The sequence below is a fragment of the Copadichromis virginalis genome, linkage group LG6, assembly GCF_057382275.1.
Source record: "Copadichromis virginalis isolate Kocher_CV1m ecotype Utaka linkage group LG6, C_Virginalis_male_GT1.1, whole genome shotgun sequence".
Classification (NCBI taxonomy): Eukaryota; Metazoa; Chordata; class Actinopteri; order Cichliformes; family Cichlidae; genus Copadichromis; species Copadichromis virginalis.
In genome coordinates, this window is record NC_140623.1 from 43,938,399 (window position 1) to 43,959,504 (window position 21,106).

The 21,106-nt window shown below is 50.4% G+C and overlaps 1 protein-coding gene and 1 pseudogene across 3 annotated transcripts in view; one reads left to right on the plus strand and one right to left on the minus strand.

Annotated features, from left to right (window-relative positions):
- Window positions 1-21,106, plus strand: part of LOC146708644 (spectrin beta chain, non-erythrocytic 1-like) — a 30,497-nt gene that overhangs the window by 4,710 nt on the left and 4,681 nt on the right. For 2 of the 3 annotated variants that reach the window (XM_085460637.1, XM_085460636.1), the window contains 27 exons: window positions 3,361-3,512; window positions 5,647-5,820; window positions 5,937-6,028; window positions 6,109-6,189; window positions 6,266-6,381; window positions 6,453-6,565; window positions 6,648-6,835; window positions 6,914-7,031; window positions 8,732-8,890; window positions 8,978-9,280; window positions 9,360-9,513; window positions 9,642-10,512; window positions 11,887-12,024; window positions 12,141-12,897; window positions 12,982-13,184; window positions 13,617-13,707; window positions 13,859-14,005; window positions 14,282-14,545; window positions 15,744-15,968; window positions 16,042-16,131; window positions 16,212-16,484; window positions 16,602-16,732; window positions 16,894-17,098; window positions 17,178-17,552; window positions 17,872-18,116; window positions 18,192-18,330; window positions 18,766-18,850. In XM_085460637.1, coding sequence (XP_085316763.1) covers window positions 3,361-3,512; window positions 5,647-5,820; window positions 5,937-6,028; window positions 6,109-6,189; window positions 6,266-6,381; window positions 6,453-6,565; window positions 6,648-6,835; window positions 6,914-7,031; window positions 8,732-8,890; window positions 8,978-9,280; window positions 9,360-9,513; window positions 9,642-10,512; window positions 11,887-12,024; window positions 12,141-12,897; window positions 12,982-13,184; window positions 13,617-13,707; window positions 13,859-14,005; window positions 14,282-14,545; window positions 15,744-15,968; window positions 16,042-16,131; window positions 16,212-16,484; window positions 16,602-16,732; window positions 16,894-17,098; window positions 17,178-17,552; window positions 17,872-18,116; window positions 18,192-18,330; window positions 18,766-18,850 — 5,889 coding nt within the window. Of the gene's footprint in view, window positions 1-1,400; window positions 1,823-3,360; window positions 3,513-5,646; window positions 5,821-5,936; window positions 6,029-6,108; window positions 6,190-6,265; window positions 6,382-6,452; window positions 6,566-6,647; window positions 6,836-6,913; window positions 7,032-8,731; window positions 8,891-8,977; window positions 9,281-9,359; window positions 9,514-9,641; window positions 10,513-11,886; window positions 12,025-12,140; window positions 12,898-12,981; window positions 13,185-13,616; window positions 13,708-13,858; window positions 14,006-14,281; window positions 14,546-15,743; window positions 15,969-16,041; window positions 16,132-16,211; window positions 16,485-16,601; window positions 16,733-16,893; window positions 17,099-17,177; window positions 17,553-17,871; window positions 18,117-18,191; window positions 18,331-18,765; window positions 18,851-21,106 lie in introns of those variants that run through there. The other variant, XM_085460638.1, reaches the window with a different exon arrangement.
- Window positions 14,625-15,606, minus strand: LOC146708645 (uncharacterized; annotated as a pseudogene).

The window sequence follows — 21,106 nt, forward strand, 5'->3', positions numbered from 1 at the left end:
TCCGTTGATGTGCTGCTGTGACTCAAAGCATCCTGTGGAACATGTCAAAGAAACATACCTGAGCAACCACGAGAGCACACCTGACATGTGCTGAGTGTGGTGGCTCGGGCGCACCGCGGTCAGCAGTGTCGCCTCACAGCGTGGAGGTGGTGGGTTTGAACCTCATGGTCCTTGCTGGGTTTGAGTAATGAGTCACGAGCCCGGCCTGTCACATGACTGTGTTTACATGCAGGCTGGAGGAGGAGTCTTGTTTTCAGACAAAAGTCCTTTTTACTTCTGTCTTCAGGTATTTTATTGTGAAAGGACACCTGGCGCCCTGCTGATGTCATATCTCGGCTTGCTTCACTGTGAGCTCTTCATCAGCTGAGATGCTCGCAGGTTCATTTCCTGCAGGACTCTGCACTCCAGGTGACTGAGTGATGTCAGCAGGCGCTAAATCTGATTGGCTCTCAGGCTCTGTTGGTGAAATGCACTTTGGGAGTCGTAGTCACAGCTTTGGATTCTGTTTGGAGCAGCACTGGTCCTCAAAAAGATAGACATGCAGGGATGTGTGTGTGTGCACAGGATGTTTGTTCCTCACTTCCTGTCCTTTGTTCAGGAATGTGAAGAAACAATGAGGGGAAACACCCCCACCTCCTCGGCCCCCACCCCTTCACACCCTAATGACATCATGCTGAGGCTGCACCGTCATTGGCCAACACATTCCAACACACTGTAAAAAGTCTGAGCTGAAACTGGAGTCAAACTGGGAGCCATCAGCCGAGCTGCTGGGACAGCTGGGAGTGTCTGAAATCTGGAAATGAAAAGTAGAAACTTTATTTTCAGTTTTTACTCTCAGGCTGTCGCCATGGTTACACAGCTGTCAGTGTGTAACTAGATGTGTGCAGGTGCTGGCTAGTCTTCATCTGTTCTCACGTCATCATGTGACGCCTCACAGGTATCAGTGCATTCTTCTTCTCACAGGACGCACAGGTGCAGCGTGCAGCTGGAAAGGTCTGTGGGAAGTCCACTCCCACTGCCAGGAGCTGATTGGTTGGTCAGCAGCTATGAGCTCCTCCATTAAAGCAGATGTTTGTACCTCTGATGTGTTTGGGTCACCTGCAGCGCCCCCTGCTGTTTGCTGTCTGCAGGTGAAGCAGCCTTTGATCTTTTAGTGAATCCGTGTGACATTCAAGTGTTCAGCTGAAGCTGGGAAATTATAGATATCCACTTTTTACAGTGTGTTTGGATAGGGAGCGTCTGTGTGTGTGTGTGTGTGTGTGGAGGGAAACAGGACAATCAGTCAGATCATTGAGCAGGAAAGAAGAATGAGCGGCGTGTAGCTGCAGCGAGGGCAGGGCAGACACACACACGCAGTCCCTGTCGCTCACCGTCCTGTGGCCGTCACGGCGACCTCTGGACTCTCATTACTGCACCTCTCGCGGACACGAGGGCGTTTTCCCTCTCGCTCCGATCGCACTTCAAAGGAAGTTTTTGCTGTTGTTTTGAGCCGTGGCTGTTTTTTCTCGGGGTTTTAGTGAAGTTTCACACTCTCGCCGTCCTCACGTTCAGGATCAGCTGACAGTCTGCGTTCTCTGGTTCGGTTTGTGGACTCGAGCCTGTGTTCAGCTTTTTAAAACTGCGGTGATGAGGGCAGGTGTTCCTGTCTGTCAGTAAAAACCAAAAACCTGATTTTGGGCTCTGAAACTCGGTGGGCTGACGTGCAGCGGAGCTCGTGGTTTATGATCGGCGTTGCTAAAATCGGCCTCTTAGTCCTCAACCGTGATGGAGGAGCAGCAGCTCAGCTACAACGTGCTGGAGGGTCGCTTCAAACAGCTACAAGGTAAGGAGGAGGAGCCGAGGGTCAGAGGTCGTGGCGGCAGAGGGCGTGGGTTCGGTTTCATGTAACTGGTCAGGGTGGTGGTTCCCAGTTGGGAGGCTGGGACCCTTCAGCGGGTCCTTGAAGGAACTGGATTGGGCACAGGTCTTGGATGTTCTTACCTGCAGACTCGCCGTGCAGCTCGGACCTCGCTGCGCGTCCATGTCTTTCCTGTGTGTATGCGGATCTTTTGCGGTCTTATTGGCTGCTGCACAAACGTGTCAGTATGAGTTCCTGTGTGGCGTGGAATCGCTTCAGCATGTAAATCTCACGGATGTTAAGCAGTTTCTGTCACATGGTGTTGCTCTGCTGCTGCCACTAGGAGGCGCTGGGATGTTTACGCAGTGTTGGTGTGCAGATCTCTCCGCGCCAGGACCCGGACTGGACAGAGCGCATTTGGGCTATAAGTACTTCCTGTGAACTGCCTTCACGGAAACGCCGTGCTGCACGAACACGGTTTAGGAAACATGCTGCAGGGGGCGCCGTGGAGCCAGGCTGGCAGGCCGTAGGTGTTGATGCATAAACTTTATTTGTGTGGAACAATAAACGGAGCCATCACCCAGTCGCTTCGGTGCTCGGGTTCTAAAGCTCCGCCCACAGAGCTCATCACTGCTGTTTTAAAGCGGCATGATTACAGGCGCACCTGGGTGTCTGTGGGCGTGTTGGGCGACCTTCGACCTGCTCCTGGTTAAAGTTTAAGCGCTCACTTTTACTGCTGGGCTCAGTGACATCATCACAGGCTGTCACACCTGCCCGGAGCACAGGTGCACGGGGTTCAGTCCAACTTCCTGGTGTTTCCATGGAAATGTAAGCAGCAGAGCAATGAATAATTCTGCTGGTAACACAAATAATAAAACACTTCCAGAAGAGTTTAGCAAAGACACAAGCACGAGCGTGGCACAGTAAACAGAGGCCCACCTGGTCTCACCTGGTGTCAGTGGTAACCAGTTTAGGCCTGCTGGCTGAAACCAGTCATGACGCTGAACCAAACACTGCGGTTGGCTAGTGGCGCCGTTGCTATCAGCAGCGCAGCGTCTCCACAGAGACAGCGTCAGGTCTGCAGGTCCAACAGCAGCGTCGGAGCCGCAGCATCGCCGGCGTAACCAAACAGGAAACAGGCGGGACAACAGGAGTTTTACTTTGAAGGTTTGAGCTGAGTCCACTTCCATCCTCGTGAAGCCCCACCTGTTAGAGGCGATCAGCTGCTCTCAGTTCTGCTCACGTGTTTGCCTGAATCAGCCTGTTTTAGCTCCTCCCCCTTTTGGACAGCCGTCTGTGTGGTGTCGCTGCTTTATTATAATTATTACAGCTGTTGCTGTTTCCTGTCTGTGTGTTTAGAGCAGGTCGCTGCATCGGTGTTCACATGCACCGAACATACAAATACAAACAGCAGGTGGGCGGGGCTTATGTGCCTGATAAGAGTGTGAAAACTCTGATCAGGTGCCCAGACTGAAACGTGTGTGTGTGTGTGTGTGTGTGTGTGTGTGTGTGTGTGTGCACAGATGAGCGGGAGGCGGTGCAGAAGAAGACCTTCACTAAGTGGGTGAACTCTCACCTGTCCAGAGTCTCCTGCAGGATCACCGACCTGTACATGGACCTGAGAGATGGACGCATGCTCATCAAACTGCTCGAGGTCCTCTCCGGGGAGAGACTGGTAACACACACACACACACACACACACACACACACACACACACACACACACACACACACATAAACAGTCCTTGCACTAAAATCAACACCAGAAGAAGAAACCCGGCCTTCACTGATCTGATCAACTGGAACTTCCTGTCCAGGCCGTCAGGATGTCTGATAGAGCGCCCCTGCTCAGCCTGTGGCTGCGAACAGTACTGCAGCTCCTGTAGAGCGAGATGAGGGAGGAGAGACACTTCTATGGGCTTAAATTGTGGCCATAAACGTTTTGTACTTGTAAATCAAATGCGTGTTTGTGAACTAAACTGAAGTTTTGTAGCCTTGTAAAAATAAATTTGTTAGAAAGATTTATGTTTGTGCATCTACAGATCAGTAGATGCGCTCAGGTTCCCTGGATGTGGGAGAGTTTCAACTTACACGTACAAATTTTGACCCGATTTTTCTTCCTGTCAGCTGATTGGCCAATGTCACCTCAATCACAAATTTAACAATCCAATCAGAGCACAGATGGGTTTGGCTGTTGGAGGGGTGCTTTACGGAGCTGCAGGTCCTGGAAGAATAAATGCCTTTTACATGCCAGCCCAGTGTTTTCCTTCATCACCATGAAAACAGTCTGTGTGTGTCCGAGTTCAGTGATTTTGTGTCACAGGTCTACGTGCTTAGACAGAGACCTCCAGAACCTTTCTCTGTGGACCCTGGGGGGGGCAGTGTTGTGGACATGACACAGTCTTCACTAGTGGGGATACTTACAAAGCTTTCTGGTTATGAATTAGCATACATGTTTTTATTGAACATTTGAAGAAACAGCAAAAAAAACAGAAACTCTTGTAGAGGAGATAAAGTCAGAGATAGAAACGACAGGTGCATCTAGTGCAGGTAGAGCTGCTGCACACAGAGCCCAGCAGCCAGCAACAAATCCTGGATCCTTGGCTTTTAGTTAGCAGTTAGCATTAGCAGCACATCCTGCTCTGATGTGAAAGGACCTTTATGCTGCGCACTGTGACTCACAGCCATGGTCCCGGGTCAGCCCTGACTTTGTGTTAAACTAATCCTAAAGTAATAATGGTGTTTCTAACCACTGATATAGCACAACTTTATCCTTTCAACAGCTGCTGAAAGTTAGGGGACCTAGCTGCTATCGGATATTTATATAGCGATCCTCCAGCTTCAAACTGTATCACCCTTCAAGGACCTGCAGCTCCGTAAAGCACCCCTCCAACAGCCAAACCCATCTGTTCTCTGATTGGATTGTTAATCAATCAACCAATCAGCTGACAGGAAGAAAAATCGGGTCAAAATTCGTACATGTAAGTTGAAACTCTCCCACATTCAGGGAACCTGAGCGCAGAGTTTACACGTAGTGTTTTCCTCTGTAAGCAGACCTTCACAGAAACATTTGTAACTCGCGTAAATATTTTTTAAAACACAAAGTCTCATCTGTAGATGCACAAACATAAAATTTTCTAACAAATTTATTTTTACAAGGTTACAAAACTTCAGTTCACAAATACGCATTTGATTTACAAGTACAAAACATTTATGACCACAATTTAAGCCCATATGCTTCTGTGTGCTCCGCCCCTTTTGCCCAGATATTTCCAGAGGACGTTTCCTGTGTGTCAGACGATGTCATGTGATGTCACAGCGGTCGGTCATGTGACATAAGTTTCTGGATGAGCTTCCCGAGATTTTTAAAGCGATGCTTTATTTGACGTGCGATCAGAGTAAGTCCACATTCGTGCTCCTGATGACCTCCTGGAGGGTACAGCAGCTCACAGGAAGTGACCTCAGAGTTCAAGCAGGTGTGCCTGACTTCCTGTTTTCCCTCTGAAACATTAACCTGTTTCCGTTTGAGACGGTGGACTTGTTGGCCTCAAGGAAGGCTGTGGTCCAGCTGCTGCGCTTCCTCCCACTTCCTGTAGGCCAGGAACGCCTCGCCGTCCTCCCGGGCCAGGAAGACAAGACGGTGTCTCCACTTCCTGTTATTTTGGAGACGTCAGTGGGAACCAGACACATATCCTTGCTTCAGTGTGTGATTATTGCAGCTTTTATTGTGAAAGTCTGCCCTCACAGGATGTTCATGATTTTGGATCTACACCTGTAGATCACCTGACTCTCTGCTCCTCCGCCTCCAGCCAAAGCCAACCAAAGGGCGGATGCGGATCCACTGTCTGGAGAACGTGGACAAGGCGCTGCAGTTCCTGAAGGAGCAGCGGGTTCACCTGGAGAACATGGGCTCCCACGACATCGTGGACGGAAACCATCGGCTCACGCTGGGCCTCATCTGGACCATCATACTCCGCTTCCAGGTAAGCACGCGTCACAGGTGTGACCTGTTAGAGCACAGACTCAGGAGATTCCTGCAGGGCCACAGGTAAAAACGGCAGACAGGTGGAGGTGTTACTGTTCTTCCTCTTGCCCTCAGATTCAGGACATCAGCGTGGAGACGGAAGACAACAAAGAGAAGCGATCGGCCAAAGACGCCCTGCTGCTGTGGTGTCAGATGAAGACCGCGGGGTGAGGCTCACCTGCAGCACCTGCGTAGTGTCAGTGAGGCCGAGCTCAGGTTAACCTCTGCTTCCTGTCTTCTTCCTCAGGTATCCCAACGTCAACATCCACAACTTCAGCACGAGCTGGAGGGACGGCATGGCCTTCAACGCGCTCATCCACAAACACAGGTAACCCCGTCGTCCAGGTGTGACGATGCGGAGACTCGTCCCTGTGAATAAAGTTTTGTGTTTCTCGTGTTTTCAGGCCTGATTTGATCGATTTTGACAAACTGAAGAAATCCAACGCTCACTACAACCTGCAGAACGCCTTCAACCTGGCGGAGCATCACCTGGGCCTCACCAAGCTGTTGGACCCCGAGGGTAGGGACCGCACGTTTACCTGAGCAGTTCACCTGAACAGTTTGTATTTGAATCTTCTGTTTGTGCTGCAGACATCAGCGTGGACCATCCCGACGAGAAGTCCGTCATCACCTACGTGGTGACCTATTACCACTATTTCTCCAAGATGAAGGCTCTGAAGGTGGAGGGCAAACGTATCGGGAAGGTGAGTCGGCACGACTGAAACTCTCTTTCAGAGGTCACGAACTCCGCTGGCGGCGCCTCATTGTCTTGGTTTTTGCTTCCAGGTTTTGGACAACGCCATCGAGACGGAGAAGATGATCGAGAAATACGAGTCCCTGGCCTCAGACCTGCTGGAGTGGATTGAACAGACCATCATCATCCTCAACAACAGGAAGTTCGCCAACTCTCTGGCAGGAGTCCAGCAGCAGCTACAAGCCTTCAACACCTACCGCACCGTGGAGAAGCCCCCCAAGTAAGAGCGCTGCGCCTCGCCTTCGCTCTGCCTCCAGTAACGCTACCTGAGCTCTCACCTGGTCTCTGTCCCCATCAGGTTCACAGAGAAGGGGAACCTGGAGGTCCTTCTCTTCACCATCCAGAGCAAGATGAGGGCAAACAACCAGAAGGTGTACATGCCCCGCGAGGGGAAGCTCATCTCTGACATCAACAAGGTGGGAGCCGCTCCGAAGCCGTTTACCTGTCGGTCAGAGCCCGTCCCGCCGCTCGCCCAGCAGAACGCAGACTCAATATGTTTCGTCTCCTGTGAACCCGAGTTACACACAGCGTTTGCAGCTGTGCAGCCGAATCCCAGCAGGGCTGTCGTCCTGCTGCTCGCGTCGGGCGCACGTAGTCGGTTTGTCTTCCCCAAATGATCGAGAGTGACGGCCGAGAGTTTTATCAGTACACGAGTTAACCTGATCACAGGAGGAACTCACTCTCTGATCATGTTAGCTGAAAACTGTGCGTCTGGTGTCCGGAGCATTGAAATAAGAGCCTTCGTCTGACACCTGCAGAGTTCCTTCATGGTGCAGAGCAACATGACAGGAAGACGCCAGAGTCGTTCATAAGAACCAGAACGTGCAGTTTGTGAAGGCAGAAGGACCCGTGCACGAAACGTTTCTAGCAGTTTGTTAGAAAAACAGCTGTGAGCGTTTCTGCTGGTCGGGTCCAGGTGACTCAGTCCTGACCTCGCTCTGCACGTTTGTATCTCGCTTGGAGCCGGCGGTGCTGAGGCCGGGCTCGAGTCTTCTCCCGGGCTCGAACCGTGGAGCCGCTTCGGTTACGTGAAATGTGCTTTTGTTACAGATACACGACGTTTCTAAGACGGCGTGGACTTGTGTACAGACGGATGTTTGCTGCGATGTTAAACTCTGTGTTTCCGTTAACCCTTTAAGACCTACCATAGAACCAAGTCCGCCAGAGCTTATATTATATTTTTACCTGCTGTGGAGCCATTTCTGGGAGCATTTCAAGTTGCTATACATCAATACAACCATTATAGCCCAAATTGTAATAATATGTCTGCATTAAGTGCATAGTAACTACATAAATTGCAAAAAAGTGCAATAAACTACAAAAAAATTAAAATCGTTTTTGTTTTTTTAACATATATTTCTAGTTAGAGAAATTTAAGAGGCTTATCCCTCAAAACTGTAAATACAAAAAAGTTGCACAAACTAGTTTCCCACCACAGGAAATTTATTTTAAGTGTCTTCATAGTTTTATTTTTGAAATACACCAATTTTTATATACTGCAGGAAAAACGAAAATAAGTATTATAGTGCAAATTTGCAAAATAACAGCATATGCATCAAAATAAACTATTTCCAGCAGTGCAATATGAGTCCTCAGCATCCCAGAAACGACACAGAAAGTCATGAAGTCAAACATAAGTTTTAAAAACACCAGTATAGGCTCATAAGGCCCTGATGGTAAAAAACTACATTTCCGCAAAATGACGTCACTTCCGGTTTCGGGCAGGTCATGCGGTCATGTGATAGTTCGCGCTGATAGACGTAGGAAGTGTTACAAACAGCTGATCGATCGGCAAAGCGTGTTTCTGGAATATTATGTTTTTGTTGCTGCAAGTGCTTTTATGCAGTTTTTGTAAAGCTTTATGTGGAAGGAAACCATGACCGAGGACAAGCTGATGGCATCAGATGTAAGTACAACTCCTCCGGTTTCATATGCAAAAAAAATATTGCGCTAGCTCACGTGGTTGCAGAGCTACGGGATTTAAAAGTAGTTACGCAAAATGGAGCGTGTCCGCTCCGACCGGCTCTAAAGGGTTAAAACAACTCCTACAGAGACTAAATTTACACGCTGTAAATGCTGCTGCGTGGATTTGATGCTGACTTTGTGATCCTGACAGGCCTGGGAGCGGCTGGAGAAGGCGGAGCATGAGCGCGAGCTGGCTCTGAGGATGGAGCTGATTCGTCAGGAGAAGCTGGAACAGTTGGCCAGGCGCTTTGATCGAAAGGCGGCCATGAGAGAGACCTGGCTCAGCGAAAATCAGAGGCTGGTGTCACAGGTAGGAGGACGCAGCAAATCATGTGACCTGCCCACGTTTCTTCACTCGTGATCTCATGACACGCCGCCGTCTCTTCTCTGTCTCCAGGATAACTTTGGCTTCGACCTTCAGGCCGTCGAGGCCGCCACCAAGAAGCACGAGGCGATCGAAACGGACATCGCCGCATACGAGGAGCGTGTCCAAGCTGTGGTTGCTGTGGCAAAGGAGCTGGAGGCGGAGCGCTACCATGACATCAAACGCATCGCAGCCCGGAAGGACAACGTTATTCGTCTGTGGGAGTATCTGCTGGAGCTGCTGAAGGCCCGCAGGCAGCGGCTGGAGATGAACCTGGGCCTGCAGAGGGTCTTTCAGGAGATGCTCTACATCATGGACTGGATGGACGAGATGAAGGTACCCGAACACAGCACTCGGGGTGGGACGCAGAGAAGGTGTCTGAGCAGAAACGTGATCGTCTGCTTTTGGGTTCTAGATGCTGCTGCTGTCTCAGGATTATGGGAAGCATCTGCTGGGGGTGGAGGACCTGCTCCAGAAACACGCCTTGGTGGAGGCAGACATTGCCATCCAGGCCGACAGGGTGAAGGCGGTCACCGCCAACGCCAACAAGCACTCTGCCAGCAACAGCGGTGAGCAGCAGGCGCCTTTCCTCGCCTCTGAGTTTGATTTGAACTTGAGTATTTTTATCCATTTAATAAGGAGGAGTCTTGTTCCTCCGATAGGTGTACTTTTACATTTTCCCTTCCTTCCTGTCCAGGCTACAAGCCCTGTGACCCACAGGTCATCCAGGACCGGGTGGCCCACCTTGAGTTCTGCTACCAGGAGCTGACTCAGCTCGCCGCAGAGCGACGTGCCCGTCTGGAGGAGTCTCGCCGTCTCTGGAAGTTTTTCTGGGAGATGGCGGAGGAGGAAGGCTGGATCCGTGAGAAGGAGCAGATCCTGTCCTCTCTGGAGCACGGTAAGGACCTGACGGGGGCGCTGCGTCTCCTCAGCCAGCAGCGAGCCCTGGAAGACGAGATGAGCGGCCGTGCCGGCCACCTGCAGCACACCATTGCGGAGGGCCAGGCCATGGTGAAGGCGGGACACTTCGGTGCCACGAAGATCCAAGAGCGAATTTCCGACCTGCAGGCTCAGTGGGCAGCGCTGGAGCAGCTGGCAGCGGTGAGGAAGAAAAGGCTGGAGGAGGCTCTGGCCCTCCACCAGTTCCAGGCAGATGCTGATGACGTAGATGCCTGGATGCTGGACGCCCTGCGCATCGTCTCCAGCGGGGAGACCGGCCACGATGAGTTCTCCACCCAGGCGCTGGCCAGGAAGCACAAAGATGCAGCGGCAGAGGTGGCAAGCTACAGACCGGTCATCGACTCACTCCACGAGCAGGTCGCCTGTCTGCCAAAAGAGGAGGCGGAGTCAGAGGAGGTCCGCGGTCGGCTGACCTGTATCGAGGAGCGCTACAAGGAGGTCGCCGACCTCACCAAGCTGAGGAAGCAGGCGCTTCAGGACGCTTTGTCCCGCTACAAAATGTTCAGCGAGGCCGATGCCTGCGAAGTTTGGATCGATGAGAAGGAGCAGTGGCTGAACAGCATGGAGATCCCGGAAAAACTGGAGGACCTGGAGGTCATACAGCACAGGTGGGATTTGTTTTTGACGCTGTAATTTTTATTGATAGTGTTGTCGCAGTTTAAACACAAACATGTTACATTACAGGCGAAATAACCATGCAAGCACACAGTCAAACAAACAGAACTAAAGCGAACAAAAGGTGTGGGTGCCCATTCTAATCAACTGCCACATGCACACCTGCCTTTACTCCGCATACACACTCCAGCTTATATACTTTTATACAGGCATGCATCAATAGATATACAGAGTTATAGACCTTAAATGTTTTGTTCTTCATTAATTTTCCCTGGTGCTGTATAATGTCCACTTCTCCCACAACGAAAATATCTTCCTTTAATCTGAGAAGTAATTTCTTCCATTGCATAGATTCCTCCAACAACATTTAAGCAGTGTTTTGAAGAAGGCGGATCCAGTTTGTACCAGTTTCTTGTTGTAGCTTTCTTTGCAGCTATCAAGTCGTCGTACATAACATACTCTCTAATATTCCCAAGATATACAGTTTTAAAATCGTGTGGTAATTGATAGCCCAACATATTGCCTATTACAAGAATCACGTTCTTCCAAAAATGATGCAGTTTCAGGTCCCAAACACGTGCGTATGACGAGCTTCCATGTTACCACATCTGCTCCAAACTTGAGTCTGCTTACTTTTGATTTTTGGTGTAAGAAAGAATCGAGTAAGATGTTTCCATCCAAATTCTCTCCAGCATCTTGAGTTAGTCGTGTTCTGGGTTTCACACATATCTAACCAGCACAGGTAGGATTAGTTACACAGCACTGCCTCAGAGCAAACCGAAGGCTCTGCCTCCCATTCTACTTTTAAATACTCTAGGAACAACAAGTAGGCCTGCAGAGCGAGAGCAAAGTGCTCTAATAGGGTGATATGGTACTACAAGGTCATTAAGATAAGATGGGGCCTGATTATTTAAGACCTTGTATGTGAGGAGCAGGATTTTGAATCCTGGATTTAACAGGAAGCCAAAACAGGAGAAATCTGCTCTCTCTTTCTAGTCCCTGTCAGGACTCTTGCTGCAGCATTTTGGATCAGCTGAAGGCTTTTCAGGGAGTTTTTAGGACTTCCTGATAATAATGAATTACAGTCGTCCAGCCTGGAAGTAATAAATGCATGAACTAGTTCTTCAGTGTCACTCTGAGACAGGATATTTCTAATTTTAGAGATGTTGCGCAAATGGAAGAAAGCAGTCTTACATATTTGTTTAATATGTGCGTTGAAGGACTGAAGTGGTCCTAGCACTGAACCCTGTGGAACTCCATAACTAACCTCAGTGTGTGAAGAGGACTCTCCATGATTAGATAGATATGATACAAATGTACTGTGATACACTGCAACACGTGCACTGAAGCATGATGTGTTCTGGCAGGTTTGAGAGTCTTGAGCCGGAGATGAACAGCCAGGCGTCTCGTGTCGCTGTGGTGAACCAGATTGCCAGGCAGCTGATGCACAGCGGTCACCCGAGTGAGAAGGACATTAAGACCCAGCAGGACAAACTCAATAACAGGTATGACCCGACCATCAGGTACAGAGATTCCTACCAAAGAATAACAAAATCAAAAACATTGACCTGTGAGAGTCAGGTGTGGAAGCTGCCGTGATAACCCTCTGCTCTGCCTCCAGGTGGAGCCTGTTCCGTGAGCTTGTGGACCGTAAGAAGGAGTCCCTGAACTCAGCTCTGGGCGTGCAGAACTACCACCTCGACTGCAACGAGACCAAGTCCTGGATCAAAGAGAAGACCAAAGTCATCGAGTCTACCCAGGAGCTGGGCAATGACCTCACAGGGGTCATGGCCCTGCAGCGCAAACTGACCGGCATGGAGCGTGACCTGGCCGCCATCGAGGACAAGCTCAGTGAAATGCACGGCGAAGCCCGGAGGCTGGCAGAAGAGCACCCCGATCAGGCCAACGCCATTACGGGCCGTCTGGCCGAGATCACAGCCGTATGGGAGGAAATGAAGAACACGCTAAAGAACCGAGAGGAGTCTCTGGGTGAAGCCAGGAAACTGCAGCAGTTCTTACGTGAGCTGGACGACTTCCAGTCGTGGTTATCTCGCACTCAGACCGCCATCGCCTCAGAGGACATGCCCAACACGCTTGCCGAAGCAGAGAAGCTGATGGCCCAACATGAAGGCATCAAGAATGAGATCCAGAACTACGAGGAGGACTATCAGAAGATGCGGGACATGGGCGAGATGGTGACACAGGGCCAGACAGACGCTCAGTACATGTTCCTGCGACAACGGTTGCAGGCGCTCGACACCGGCTGGAACGAACTGCACAAGATGTGGGAGAATCGGCAGAACCTGCTGTCGCAGTCCCACGCCTACCAGCTGTTCCTTCGGGATACCAAGCAGGCGGAGGCTTTCCTCAACAGCCAGGTAAATGCCCGATTAACACCTCCTCCCCTTTCTGCTCCTGCCTGTGCTTTAAAAACTCGCCATTTCTCTGTGTCTGCCCCGCAGGAGTACGTCCTGGCTCACACAGAGATGCCCACGACCCTGGAGGGGGCCGAGGCTGCCATCAAGAAGCAAGAGGACTTCATGACCACGATGGACGCCAACGAGGACAAGATTAACGGCGTGGTTGAGGCCGGTAGGCGGTTGGCCAGCGACGGGAACATCAACGGCGATCGAATCCATGAGAAAGTTACCTCCATCGACGACAGGTGCGCCAAAGCTTCACAGCATGTTCGTTCGCTGCAGAAGAACCTTTCTTGCGTTCTCCTCAGCAGACGTAGTCGGTACATTCCCGTGGTTCCACAGGAAGGTGTAGGTGCCACCCTGACCTTCAGCCTTTCCAGTTGTGCAGGATCCGTCAGTGTGATGAAGGGAATCAATGTGTGTTCTTCCCATTTTGTCACTCATCCAAGTGACTTCTTCAGTCTGGAGTCAGTCTTCGGTTTTCAAGTTTTCACTGAAGACGCCAGATGAACAAAATCCACTAGACTAATGAGAAAGCAGCTGTGGAACATAAAGAGCACGTCAAACCATAGCTGTCACCGTGACCCCGGCTCCGGCTGCTGTTTCTGAATCTCTAAATGTTGGGTTTGGTGAGTGTGTGAAGGTCGGTCTTATCTGGGTTTTTTGTTGTGTTTCAGGCACAAGAAGAACAGGGAGGCTGCGGTGGAGCTGCTGATGAGGTTGAAGGACAACCGAGACCTGCAGAAATTCCTGCAAGACTGCCAGGAGGTCAGTCTCTGATACGAAGCCGTGCTTTAGACGCCAAAGGCAAAACGCACTCTCTGAAGCAGGGGCGTCGTCGACAAGCACAGCGCTGTGGTTCAGACGGCGTCCTGTGATATCATCGCCTGCGTAACACTGTGTTCTGTTCTGTTTGCAGCTGTCTCTGTGGATCAATGAGAAGATGCTCACGGCTCAGGACATGAGCTACGACGAGGCCAGAAACCTGCACAGCAAGTGGTTGAAGCACCAGGCCTTCATGGCCGAGCTGCAGTCCAACAAAGAGTGGCTGGACAAGATCGAGAAGGTACCGCCGTTCGCCTGAGCAGGGCAGCCAATCAGCAGTCACTACGCTCACACAAAAGATAAACGAGAGCATGCACGACTCACGAGCTGCAACTTTATGCCCGTGTTTGCCTCAGGCAGGTGTTCTCTGAGCTCGCTGCGAGAGAAGCTACTAAAACACATGCTAACGCTGACCGACGGTGCAAAACTGAGCCTAAAATATACAAATTAAACATTTCATCATATAAATGAGACCCCCAGTGACCTTTAACCTGACCCAAGTGTGTCCTGACCTCAGGATGGCACGCTCCTGGTGTCGGAGAAGCCGGAAACGGAGGCGGTGGTGAAGGAGAAGCTGTCGGCACTCCACACCATGTGGGAGGAGCTCGAGTCCACCACGCAGACCAAAGCTCAGTGTCTGTTTGACGCCAACAAGGCCGAGCTGTTCACTCAGAGCTGCGCCGACCTCGACAAGTGGTTGGCCGGCCTCGAGGGCCAGATCCAGTCCGACGACTACGGCAAAGACCTGACGTCCGTCAACATCCTGCTGAAAAAGCAGCAGGTACGTCCTCCACTCACCTGAATGCAGAACAGACAGGTGGACAGCTCAATGTGAGGTTTGATTTTACTCATATATACAGCTATGACACCTGCAACACCACACCTGTAACACACCTGTGACACCTGTAACACCACAACAGTAACACACCTGTGAAACCACACCTGTAACACCACAACAGTAACACACCTGTGACACACCTGTAACATCACAACAGTAACACACCTGTGACACACCTGTAACACCACAACAGTAACACACCTGTGACACACCTGTAACACCACAACAGTAACACACCTGTGACACACCTGTACCACAACAGTAACACACCTGTAACATCACAACAGTAACACACCTGTGACACACCTGTAACATCACAACAGTAACACACCTGTGACACACCTGTAACATCACAGCAGTAACACACCCGTGACACCTGTAACACCACAACCGTAACACACCTGTAACATCACAACAGTGACACACCTGTGACACACCTGTAACACCACAACAGTGACACACCTGTAACACCACAACAGTGACACACCTGTAACACCACAACAGTGACACACCTGTGACACCTGTAACATCACAACAGTAACACACCTGTGACACACCTGTAACACCACAACAGTAACACACCTGTGAAACCTGTAACACCACAACAGTAACACACCTGTGACACCTGTAACACCACAACAGTAACACACCTGTGACACCTGTAACACCACAACAGTAACACACCTGTGACACACCTGTAACACCACAACAGTAACACACCTGTGACACACCTGTAACACCACAACAGTAACACACCTGTGACACACCTGTAACACCACAACAGTAACACACCTGTGACACCTGTAACACCACAACAGTAACACACCTGTGACACCTGTAACACCACAACAGTAACACACCTGTGAAACCTGTAACACCACAACAGTAACACACCTGTGACACACCTGTAACACCACAACAGTAACACACCTGTGACACACCTGTAACACCACAACCGTAACACACCTGTAACATCACAACAGTAACACACCTGTGACACACCTGTAACATCACAACAGTAACACACCTGTGAAACCACACCTGTAACACCACAACAGTAACACAGCTGTAACATATCACAGATGTTGTGCAGCTGCAGTTGAACTGCAGTGGTGTGACAGCTGTGCCTCTATGCTTGCAGATGCTGGAGAACCAGGTGGAGGTGCGACAGAGAGAGGTGGTGGAGCTCCAGAGCCAGGTGAAGGCTCTGGGGCAGGAGGTGAAGGACACGGACGAGGTGGACGGGCGAAGGCAGGTGGTGGAAAATAAGTTTCAGGAGCTGCTGGAGCCGCTGCGACGTCGCAGGAACTTCCTGGTTGAGTCCAGAGAGGTTCACCAGTTCAACCGGGATGTCGAGGACGAGATCGTACGTAAAGTTCACACGCCATATTTTCAGGGGCGCCATCGCTCACGCTCACTGTGCTCTCACTCCTTTACAGCTGTGGGTTCAGGAGAGGATCCCTGTGGCCATGTCCACCGACCACGGCCACAACCTGCAGACGGTCCAGCTGCTCATCAAGAAGAACCAGGTAGGACTATGTTTGCCTCGCTCACAGCATGCTCTGTTTGCTGATGACGGTCTGACCTCTGTGGGCGTAAACATCCCCAGACGCTGCAGAAGGAGATCCTGGGCCATCAGCCCCGCATCGATGACATCCTGGAGCGCAGCCAGAGCCTCCTGAAGGAGGAGTCCTCCAACGGGGATGCGATCCGCCTGGCCGACCTGCAGCAGCTGTGGAAGCGGCTGATGGAGGAGGTGGAGCGTCGGCACGGCCGGCTGGAGGAAGCGCACAAAGCCCAGCAGTACTACTTTGACGCCGCCGAGGCCGAGGCCTGGATGAGCGAGCAGGAGCTCTACATGATGTCAGAGGAGAAGGCCAAGGTGAGTGGGCGGGGCTTACATCATACACAGCTTCCTGTGAAAGTCAACTAAATTAAACACTCACATTAGAAGGGTGAGAGCAAAATCATTACCGTTACAACTGTTTGCTCCAATCAGGACGAGCAGAGCGCCGTCACCATGCTAAAGAAGCATCAGATCATGGAGCAGGCGGTGGAGGACTACGCCGAGGCCGTCCACCAGCTGTCCAAGACCAGCAGAGGGCTGGTGGCCAACGGACACCCGGAGAGGTGAGCCGCTTTTAGTGACATCACACCTGCATCACATGACAGGAAGCAGTCAGACAACATCAGGAAGCCAGCTGCGACACTTCCTGTCTGTCGCTACATCAGTGTGAGTAGTTTAACTGTGTGTGTGTGTGTGTGTGTGTGTGTGTGTGTGTGTGTGTCAGCGAGCGGATCAGCATGCGTCAGTCTCAGGTGGATAAGCTCTATGCCGGCTTGAAGGACTTGTCGGAGGAGAGGCGGGGCAAACTAGATGAGAGGCTCCGCCTCTTCCAGCTGAATCGAGAGGTGGACGACCTCGAGCAGTGGATCGCCGAGCGCGAGGTGGTGGCCGGGTCACACGAGCTAGGACAGGACTACGAGCATGTCACCGTGCGTACCGATTGTACTTCCTCTGAGTGTACTCTGTCAAGTATTACATACTGACCTATGATCCCTGCCCGCTGCTCAGATGCTGCAGGAACGTTTCCGGGAGTTTGCCCGGGACACCGGGAACATTGGACAGGAGCGCGTGGACGCCGTGAACCGGCTGGCAGACGAGCTGATCAACGCCGGGCACAGCGATGCGGCCACGGTGGCGGAGTGGAAGGACGGGCTAAACGAGGCCTGGGCCGACCTGCTGGAGCTCATCGACACCAGGACGCAGATCCTCGCCGCCTCCTTCGAGCTCCACAAGTTCTACCACGACGCCAAGGAGATCCTGGCACGCATCCTGGACAAGCAGAAGAAGCTTCCGGAGGAAGTGGGCCGGGACCAGAACACGGTGGAGACGCTGCAGAGGATGCACACCACCTTTGAACATGACATCCAGGCCCTGGGAACACAGGTCAGTGTGGGGACACTGGTTTTATTGGGAGTCACTTGGGCACAGCTTTTTTGGGGGGGGGGGGGTTGTATCTGAGGTGTGCAGACAGAGCCCAGCGCTCTCAGAGAGCGCCGGGCTCTCTGAGCACGTTATTTCCAGCCAGAAACCAGCCACAGCTTCCTGTTCAGCTGATCAGCCGTTTAAAGGTCACGTGACTTAAGAATTACCAGACATGTAAACTCCCACGCAGGTCACCTTTCCTTATTAGGCGATTTAAAGTCAGAGCACCTGACTGAAACATGCAGGTGTACGTGTTATGACCTTTGACCCTGTGTTGCAGGTGAGGCAGCTGCAGGAGGATGCGGGGCGCCTGCAGTCGGCGTATGCCGGAGACAAAGCAGACGACATCCAGCGCAGGGAAAGCGAGGTGCTGGAGGTGTGGCGGAGTCTGCTGGAGGCGTGTGACGGACGCCGGCTCCGCCTCCTCGATACCGGGGACAAGTTTCGGTTCTTCAGCATGGTCCGAGACCTGATGCTGTGGATGGATGACGTGATCCGGCTCATCGAGGCCCAGGAAAACCCCAGGTAGGTCCGTGTGCTGCACAATGGTGGATCCTCGCCTCACGGCGGCCTCGCTAACAAAGACGTTTGTGTGTCCAGAGACGTTTCGTCGGTGGAGCTGTTGATGAACAACCACCAGGGTATCAAGGCGGAGATCGACGCCCGCAACGACAGCTTCACGGCCTGCATTGAGCTCGGGAAGGCTTTGCTGGCCAGGAAGCACTACGCTTCAGAGGAGGTGAGCTGAGACACTGATGGCCGCTCAGGTGATTGTCAGCTGACGAGCTGAAACACAGACTGGGAGAAGAGAAGGAAAAAGGTGCTGAATCAAGAAAAGAAAGTTTAATGACCAACAAAAGAATTGTTAAAGTTAAAGTAATGATGAAATTTGGAAAATGAAAAGAATTCAAAAATAATAAACCCTGGTGTGTGTACAGCCATGGGCAGACGTTTCATCCACTGGTCACAGGGAGCAATGCCCGGTTGTTTTGGGTTTTAATGGTGCAGTGCTCATATTTTGAAAGCCTCACCTTTACTAGGACAAACACACCTGGGTCACCAAAGTCAAACAGCCAAACAGGCACGACAGAGGCAAATAAAATCAGGGTTGAACTGCAGTCTGTAAAGTCTATAAATAAAGCTGAGACTGAAAGGAGCTGAAAATATTTTCCAGATTAAAGAGAGGCTGCTGCAGCTCACCGACAAGAGGAAGGAGATGATTGACAAGTGGGAGGACCGATGGGAGTGGCTGCGACTGAGTAAGGCTTACTTCCTGTTTACCGTCCACATGAAACATCCAATTAAAATGATGATCAAGAGGCTGAAAGGTCATAGGTCAGTGCTGACTCATCACTGCAGGGTACTACAGTGATGAGTCAGCACTGATGAAGACTCCCCAGGCTCTTGCCCTCCTTTAACGAACCCGACTGACCAATCAGGACACGCTTCAGTTACGCTCAGAGAACAGCTTAGAGTCTGCATCTGTGTGCACGATGTCTTCACCTGACAGCTGCAGGAACTGTTCTCACTGATCCTCAAAGAGCAAAACATCAACCAGCAGTTTGTGAGACAGACACAGCAGAACAAACAGCCACAAAGATACAAAAAGACCAGAAAGATACAAAAAGACCAGAAAGATACAAAAACAGCCACAAAGATACAAAAACAGCCACAAAGATACAAAAAGACCAGAAAGATACAAAAACAGCCACAAAGATACAAAAAGACCAGAAAGATACAAAAAGACCAGAAAGATACAAAAAGACCAGAAAGATACAAAAAGACCAGAAAGATACAAAAACAGCCACAAAGATACAAAAAGACCAGAAAGATACAAAAAGTCCTGGGGCCCGTTCTTCGTACCGCGCTAAGTAAGTTAGCTGGATTTGATTGTTGACGATTTCGCGTGATCTTGGATCGTTCGGTTCCCCGAAGCTCATCCGGGACTTGCTGTCATAGCAACAGAGCCGTAAGCGTAAACCTGCTCGGGAGCAGGTTTACTTTATGTAAACAGGATTAGATCGCGGCCACGCAGGTATGTCCGCTTCATTTATACGAAAGCAACAGCGATATTCCACCACTGTTTCACCATAAATAAATAACATCACTGTAACCAAAGATAATGCAGCACTTGATCCATTTATTGATGTCACACAGATACATACAGGTCATTCCCTAAAAAAGGGAAATGAACTATTAACATTCTATTACATGTATGTGATTATTACAGATGTAATTCATATTTCACAGTAGTAATTGTAAATTACTTCATGTAATCAAGATGAGAGACCACGGCTATAAAAGCGAAGGTGGATTTGGGAAGTCTGTCGCAGCCATGTCCTGTCCGTATACGCGACCAACCCATTGCGGAAGGTGCAAGATTGATAAGGAGAGTCCTCAGAATTCAGCGTATATTGCGGGACAGACAGGATCCTTTAGCTCAGCGCGACAGTGTGCTCATAGAGAGCTATCGATTTTCCCGTGAGGGTATTATTTACTTAACCAACTTGTTGACGAGGGGGTGCAGGACCACCACCTGTCTTTTTTTGCTCTGCCCTTTTCTTGGTTGCTGTTATAAACAAACAGATTATTTCAGGGTCTCTTTCCAAGAGACTAAAAGCAATATAAGTGATAAATATTACCATTCTGTAGAATATTCTTATATTTCACTTTTACTTGTTCCCATGTTCTAGTGGGTCCTGTTGTGGCTCTAATGTGAAAGGGGATATAATATAACACAATATAATATAATGTAATATAATATTGGATAATATAGTGTAATATAATAAATCTACCCTACCGCCTACTGGTGTTGGCCAGAGGGGCCGATGGCACGATATGGCAGCCTGGCTTCTGTCAGTCTGCCCCAGGGCAGCTGTGGCTACACCTGTAGCTGCCTCCACCAGTGTGTGAATGTGAGAGTGAATGAATAGTGGCATTGTAAAGCGCTTTGGGTGCCTTGAAAAGCGCTATATCAACCCACTCCATTATTATTGTTATTATTAAATTACTTACGAGTTTAATTTGTCAGCAACTTCCTGCCAGCCCTCTCTCCTTGCTTTTGCAGCCTTTGCAGTGTTCCCTTGTGTTTTAATTAAACTCTGAAACTCCTGAAATCCCTCACTCAAGAGTTCTTGCTCTGCTGCCGGAAAATACTGAGCACGCTCCTTCGACATTTTCGCCGACCAATCAGAGGGTTGCCGATCAATGTTTCTACTATCGATGCGTAGCCCCTTTTACGGCACCCAGTGATCTCACATTACTTCATCCAGCTGTACTAATCGTCAACAACAGGTGTGTTCGGAGAACCGGATTAGCGAGCTCACGGTTAGCGCGATGATTTGGTCTTGGATGTAGTAAGCGAGGTACGAAGAACGGGCCCCAGAAAGATACAAAAAGACCAGAAAGATACAAAAACGCCACAAAGACACAAAAATGCCACAAAGACAGAAAACGACCACGCTTAAAGGCTTTGCTGTGGAGCCTCGTGATAGGTCACACTCCTGTAGAAACAC